Source organism: Buceros rhinoceros, unplaced genomic scaffold, assembly GCF_000710305.1.
Source record: "Buceros rhinoceros silvestris isolate BGI_N320 unplaced genomic scaffold, ASM71030v1 scaffold19094, whole genome shotgun sequence".
Taxonomy (NCBI): Eukaryota; Metazoa; Chordata; class Aves; order Bucerotiformes; family Bucerotidae; genus Buceros; species Buceros rhinoceros.
Genome location: NW_010409024.1, coordinates 25,340 through 33,037, shown reverse-complemented (window position 1 = coordinate 33,037; position 7,698 = coordinate 25,340). Strand labels below are relative to the sequence as shown.

At 47.8% G+C, this 7,698-nt stretch overlaps 1 protein-coding gene across 1 annotated transcript in view; it reads right to left on the bottom strand.

Annotated features, from left to right (window-relative positions):
- Positions 1-7,698, bottom strand: part of LOC104492528 (histone-lysine N-methyltransferase, H3 lysine-36 and H4 lysine-20 specific-like) — a gene marked incomplete at both ends in the record, with an annotated part of 22,343 nt that overhangs the window by 5,552 nt on the left and 9,093 nt on the right. The window contains 5 exons of the mRNA XM_010135099.1: positions 708-826; positions 1,589-1,658; positions 2,747-2,856; positions 4,645-4,936; positions 5,084-5,205. Coding sequence (XP_010133401.1) covers positions 708-826; positions 1,589-1,658; positions 2,747-2,856; positions 4,645-4,936; positions 5,084-5,205 — 713 coding nt within the window. The remainder of the gene's footprint in view (positions 1-707; positions 827-1,588; positions 1,659-2,746; positions 2,857-4,644; positions 4,937-5,083; positions 5,206-7,698) is intronic.

Here is a 7,698-nt window from a genome sequence, read left to right as displayed (position 1 = left end):
GGGCCACCAGAAGCGAGAGGCGATACTGAGAGGCACAGAGGTGTTCTGCCTCTCCCAGGAAAAGTCTTGCTTCCCCTACACTTGGTGATACCTGGCTCATTCCTAAAAGGCAAAATGTGCTTGTCAGAGTTATGTGTACACTAACTTTGCTGGGATGCGGTAGTAGGGAGCTGCCCCGACTACCCCTTTCTGCTGGATGGCAGAATGTAATCAGTGGCTCCTATAAGCAGTCACAGTCCCCCCATCCCCTCCAACACAGTTCTTAGCTCACCCTGGTGAGCAGGGGTAAGTGGAAGAACGGGTTGAAGGCCACAGTCTAGTGCTTGTACTTCATACTGGGGCATAAAAGCACAACACTCCTACCACCACCAGAGAAGATCTTTTACAGCAGTTAGACCTTCTGAGGTGCAAAGCAACATGCCAGGCAAAGCCTGTTTCCATTGAGTCAGAACAGTCTCTCTCCTGAAGAATTAGCTGCGTAGCAGCTCAAAAACTGAACCCGAGTTAAGCAGTCATCATAAAACAGCTACTAAATCGAGGTGGTGTCTTCAGCTTCAACCCCAGCTCATGCAACTACATCAGTGAGACTAACTCCCAACCGACAGGCCAGCCAGCTAAAGCTGAGCTGGCCTAGGCCATGCAACTTGCCCTGGTTAGCAGACAGGTTACAGGGATGACAGCAGGTAGGAAGACCCAACAGTAAGTACCTCAGAGTGGGGGGTCTCCCCCAGCCCCTCTTCATTTCTCTCCTTCTTGGAATGCATTGCTGCACAGGGATGGCGCTGTCTCTTCCGCTTCCGCTGCTTCTCCAAGAGCTTTTCAGAGGCTGGGGTACAACAGAAAGACCACTCAAGGAAAATACAGAAATAATTCCCTTGCTACAGATGCCACAGCAAGTTCTACACCCTTCTGAGAGCTTCAGGCTGGGTCCTACTGTCTTTGAAGACATAAGGGCAGGGGCAATACCTGCCTCCAGGCAGTCCGCCCGCTGTCCTGCAGCCATCAGAGAACCACCCATTCACACTGGTTGAAGCTTCTTTTGCTGTGCTGAACAGCATCACTGACTTTCCTGAGATAGCCCCAGCAGGAAAGAACTGCTACCAACACAAAGCTTACATTGCTAATCAAACACAGACAACCACCTCCTCCCACTGCACTGCAACAAAAACTTCTTCGTGTCAACATCAACGTGACACAAAGGCAGACACGGAGGAAGCATAATGCAACTGCACAACTGTCCCTGGAAAAATGCAGCTACCACCAAGCCTGGTCACTGCACATCATCAAAAGACAGTGTATGGGTACAGGACCTGTGCTGATGAGCTTTCTTCAAGCATCCAGACTATGAAGGACAAGGGAACATCTTATCATGGAAATAAGAACCCACCATCTCCACTCTCATAGGGAAAATCAAAGACATAACAGTACGCTGGGTAAACAGTCTCTGTACCCATCTCTTCTGCCACTGCCTCAGCCGAGGCAAGCACCCTCTGAGAGCCCAGGACATGTCAGCCCTCACACACGCAGAGCCACAGGCACTGACCCTACCGTCACAACAGTCTACCCCCACAGCCCTGCCTTCACTTACCTTCTCCCAGGTCCGGGAAGTGGGCTGGCGAGTAGAGCTCAGAGCTGTCACTCTCCAAAGGGCCAGTGCCCTACAAATACACAAGAGAGTCAAGTCACCAGATGTCAATTGGAGATGCATGATCCTCAGCCACTCTGAGCCTTCACGAATCACTGCAGCATGTAACTTACACAGCTCAGGTCACAAATTCATCAGTAATTAGAGACCTTACATGAAAACATTTTTTTGTGTGTGTGATAGATCCCACATGGAAAAGTCAGTCTCTGGGCTGGGAGGAATGCTGAGCCTGCTGTGTCTTGTGCTCACCAGCATCATCCGCTGTTTCCTGAGCTCTCTCAAAAAGGCTGGTAACACCCTGTAAGCTGCTGGGAATAGAGACTCTCCTCTGGCTTTATATTTTTATGGAGCTGAAGACCCAAATACACTGGCCTCTGCGTTTCTGCAACCATCATAACTGCAATAAAAGCGTACCACAGAGAGAGAGAAAAAGGAAAAACGGAAGCCTGTCACAGTGGCAACCAGTCTTGTGCCGGTACACCCTTGAAATAATTCTTTGCAAGTTGCTTTTTTCCAAATCGTGTCACTGAATATTGAGTATCTAGCACAGAAGAGCAGCATTTTCTTTAAAAACCTGCATGTTTACTGCATACAGTTTACACTGTATACTACATGTGATACAGCTCTAGTCTCCATCCTGCTACAAGCTCCCGGTCCCATTCACCAGCTCACTCGGGAAGGTAACAAAGGAAACACTGCTCAGAGGAAATCTGAAGGAAAAGGAGAAAACCTTAACTTCAGGCTCAAGCTACAGTGCAATGTAACAGTGACAGAAAGCCTCTGCACAGAACATTTATGATCACCTTCCCAGTCAGCATCCAGATGACGCCTTTTCCATATCCATACATAAATCAATGGAGAGAGATTTTACAGCCAGAACTACCCCATCTCCACTACAAGTGGGAAGGGGTGGGAAACATTTGTTTTCAGCAGATTCCTTCATCATAACACAGCAACCAGCACCTTTGGGAAGAGTGGACCTTTGCTCCCGAGCCACAGCCAACACAAAAAACACAGCCCATTGCACCGCCTCATTCAGCGGGGTCTAGATGTCTAGATGCATTTTCTATCCGTTTTTCAAAACAGCTGGAAGGAAAGTACCTTCTTTGGGGGAGTCCACTCCTCCTTCTTTGGCATAAAGGCAGTGTCCAAATCATTAGATTCCAAGAGCTTTTTCGTGGGCTTCCTTTGACGCTTGCTTTCAAAGTTTCCTGCAATGAAACACTTCACATCAGATAAACGAGGGTTTTCTTCTCTTCAGTCAGACTACGACCATTAAGCAAATATCAGCCAATAATTCAAAACAATCTGCTTCACTCTGTCTTTGGGATTATAAGCTCCCTGGGCAGAGATGTCAATCACCTGTTTCTGTACAACCTCCACAAAAATGGACCTCAGCCTCCCATGCCCTTCAGGCATACCTTAATACGTAATACAAAAATCCACCCACATAAGACAGACTGCGATCTCAACACCAGCAGGTAACACATCCCGCAGTGCCATTCAGATCATAACTTCCCCATCACTTTGATCTGTCATAAGCCAGGCCTACAGCTGACAAACACCCTCCTGCCTCCACTCACAGCAGCATTCGGGCTGCGCACAGTCAACAGGCTAAAGGACATGCTCCTGGTTAACACTACCTGGAAGAAGACACCTTAACCAAACTAGCTGTAACCTGCGCTCAAGCGCTTTGCTGGCACTCAGGAGGTAACAAGTTGCTAGACGTGGGCTCATCCACACTAATTCTGGCAACAGTATAAACTTATGACAATCAGGAAATGATGATGGTGTAAGTGCAAGACACTCCTCAGAAACAGCCTGCTGCCCGTCCGACCCAGGCCACCTGCTTACTTTATCGGCCTTGCTGTGTGCTTTCTGTGACACACACCTCTGCGTGTACAGCTTGTCCCACCATTAGGTGTGCAATGCACAACTCAGCATCTTTCTCACAGCTTGGGCTCTGTGTGCTTCTTCACCAAAGGGGGAGTTTTCACCGGAAGGCAAAGAGCTATAGAACTTCTGAACACTGGGTGTTTGCTCCCACTGCTGCACCTTGCGCTCTTCTCCTGCATCTCCAACCTCAGGTTCACATCCCCAGATTTCCCTCCTTGAATCCTCCCCAACTTTCCATTTCCATCTGACACACACAAGCCCCCAAAGGTAATTCCTCAGCCCTCAAATGTTACAGGCTAAGCGACCTTCCAGTGACTGTACCTCTCTGTCTGCTTGGTTTAATTTTTGTGACCACAGACCCTGCAGAACAGAAACAGTGTTCCCTCCAAATGAGCACAGCCAGAACACCAGGGCTGTAACCCTGGATGTGTCTTTAGATGACACCAGAGAATGAGCAAAGACCACCCCGATACTGAGTGTGGGGAAGGGGGAAAGCCCATCAGACTGCACTCCCTCTTTGTGTATCACGCCTTTCTGAAAGCTAAGGCCCTGGCCTGCTGCTAGTACAAGTTTGACAATTTCTACAGATGCTTAGAACCTCTAGGAAAGCTTTTCCAGACAGATTTCTGTGCTACAATTCCCTGAACTCACTAGGAGAGCAGAAGGTTCCCCCAACACACTATGCAGATTAGACTCTGCTTATCAACCTCAGCACAGCAACGTTCAGCCAAAGGGTTTTAACAGCAGCAGGAGACCTTCAAGCTAAAGGAGCACCCCTGTTTGCAAGCACAGATGGCAAGGGCTCAGAAGCTGTGACTTTCTTCATTAGGACAAAGAAGTATTCTGTACCAGGACCTCAGGAGGACCATCACACACTACAGGATGCATACAGCATAAGAGTAATCATCCAGCTCACTGGGTCACCCGCTGCACCTGTCCCCACTCCCTTCCCAGCACCAGTAACGGCCAATGAATGAAGCAAAGCAAAAACAAACTAACAGATCAACAGCTACCAACCTTTTCATGCTGACCAAAGCACTGATTTCTGCTGAGCTTGTGACACATTCACTTACGGAAGCAAAATCACACAACCTCCCACTTACCTGATTTCAGGAATCTCTCTTCTGCGTCTGGAGAAGCAGAAACTTCAGAAACATCTGAGGAAGACAGCACAAGCTCTGGAAAATCTGAAGGTCCTTCTAGAAGTTGATCAGGGGCATCAGTGGACTGGCATCCTAGTTCTGAGAAGGAGCACTCTGGTTCAAGGACAGGAGGGGACTCTTTGGTTGAAGATGGAGTTGAAACCAAAGAACTCTGCCCCCGCTGGGTATCTCTGTCAGGACTGCATTGTGCAGGTACACTTCCCTCAAATTCAGGCCTCACCACAGAATTCACCTAGCACAGCGAAACATGTTGGTGAAAACATTCATCCTGCATGGCACTGCACACAGCAAGAACACTCAGCCAGCGACAACTTATCAAAAGCAGACAGACCAAAACCCCAGAGCAATAACCAGGAAGAACACATTAACCTTCACCCACCTTTTGCAATTGCTCCTGGCCCTTCTTTGATTTTTTCTTGGGTGCAAATAAGTGATCATATTCTTCTGCATACTCCAGAAGACGTTTACTTGGCTTTCTAAGGCGCTTCCTCTCTGAATGTACTAAGAAAAAGGAAAGTAGCTTCAACACCGTGTTTCTGAGACAAGACAAAATTCTCTTCATGATCTGTAGATCAATTGTTCCTGCCTTCTTTTCCAGAGGCTCCATGTGGGAAAAGCCCTTACACTACGCTCTCTTCAACACAGCCTTAGAATTTCTGAGCTTCCTATTTTCCACAATCCTGACATGGCAGGTGGGATTTTTAAGGACCTAAGGGACTTCAAGCAGTTCAGGCAAGAAATCAAAACCCATTAGATACCTGACTGACAGGCTCCTGGAATTTCACCCAACATCTCCCTAGACAAACTACATTTAACCTTCTTGCACTTCTTTTACTTAAGACCATTAGCAACTCAGCCTCATCACGCGACTTCTGCTATTAACCCAAACTCCTTCAGTTTTAGTGCAGGTGCACGAGAAAACACTGTTTTCCCATAACATGGTTCAGTCAGTTTCACTAGTAACACGTAAGACTTCTCCTCCTCTCCAATATATTCTTGTGTATACTAGAGCTGTGTATTCTCCATCCACTGCTGCAATCCCATTTATTGTCCTTCCTTCCCAACAAAAGATTCCCCGGTGAGATCAAGGAGCTAACAGTCCTTGACAGCGACTGCCAGCTCTTCAGGGCTCATCTGCCGTTGCGTTTGCACAAGGCTGCACCACCTCAAGGGAAACCCGCTAACAGGTATTTGCTCTATCCAAGCCTAACCACCCCTGCTACACCACCTCAACACCCCAATGCACGGCAAGCTCCAAAAAAAGAGCCCTGATGCTGCACACCATCTCTACTCAGCAAGCTGCAAAAGCAAGATGATGGAAGTTTATGTCTTTTTCTCACTTCCTGTATTACCTCCAACTTCTCTCCTTTTTTAGTTTTCAAAATGATTAAATAATATTGTCAAAATATTTATCCTAGTCATGAAAACATTCAAGTCTCCTGGAAGTATAGGAACAAACAGTAAATATTCTCTTTGCTTCTTTTCATGTGTAGGAGGTGACTTTTCTTCCTTAAGCAGAAACATTTTATAACAAAGCATTCCAGTGCAACACTTCAGAACAGGGATGTTGGACAAGATTGCTACACGTTATTGTGGCTTTGTGGTTAAACAAGCATGAAAACGTCAAACTCAGCCAAAAGAGGAGAGGAACAACCTTCTCAAATGCAGCTGTTTTCAGCCTCTGTTAACGTTCTGCACCAGTATGTGGGTGCTTCAGCACATTACCAGCTACAGGATGAGCATCCCCACTGGGCAGCTATATTCGGAGCCCCGAAGCCAGGCAGCGGCACACAGCACTGTGCCAGGAGAGCTGGCTTAACTGTATCTTTCCCCAAAGCGAATCCTATACAATCACCCCTAACACAGTTTGACTGTGCCAAATCACATACCTGACGAATCTATTATTTATAAAAATGGTTTATGTCAGATAATTCCAGTCTTCACCTCTGCGTTATTTGCTCTAAATTGCACCGCAAAGTTTGTAGCAAAAACATGCCACATGTTCCCATTCAACTACGATGAAGACTTTATATAGCTGGAGCTCAGTGGAAATCACAGTTGTGACTGCAGTCTGCTGTGGTGTCTTACACTGACACTCTGCCTGCTGCAGACAGGGATTAGCCACTCTTCTCAAGGCACTGACAAACAGCTTCTCTAAGCCGCAGTTATCCCACTTGCAGCATCATTCTCTCCACCTTCTATGTGACTGGCCTTGCCTGATATAAAAGGAAGCCTGGTTTCCACAGCTGGGTTTTTCACAGCACTAGGAGTTTACTCATTCCCCCCAGCACACTGGGATGTTACAGCAGTCCAGACAGCTCCTCATACGCGGATGCTGCGGTGCTGCCCTATGGCAGCAGTACAGGTAAGCCTCAGGTGTGCTTCAAGGCTCACATGCTGTTTAGGGCAAGGGAGTTACGATTCCACTGCAGCTGCTGATTTGGTACTTTTTCAAGCAAACCCAGGCCCTCGCTGCATCGCTGTGTGTAGCGCCAGGACAGCTCTCTGCTCCTCTCCACCAGTGCCACTTGCCCAGGAGCCTGCTGCCTTCCTTCCTCTGCCATTTCTCTCTTAACATTACTACCTCTTAGTAGATCTTCTCTAGCTCTTTCTGCAGACTGACATCTCCATCTCACACAGCACAATTACAGGGATGCTTCAACTGCAAAATGGTCACGAAGCCATGAGAACCCAGCTGCATCCTAGTGCAAACGAGGAGCTCAGTCCCTGCGGCAGAGCCTGACAGCCCCAGGACAACAGGCATCCTCCCTCTGCTCTGTGAAGAGTCAAGGCATCAAACACATGCAGCTACAGCCAGAGGAGTCAGTGAACGGATTAAGCCTGTCATGATTTCCCATCAGAACTTTTACATTTCACTCTAGGGACTCGTTTCCTGTGCCTGCTGTGATTCGCCTTGGGCAGGTCCTACGACCACTAAGCCATGAGCTGCCTTTTCCACACTGAAACACAGCTGCAGGCAACCTCCAGCAGCCA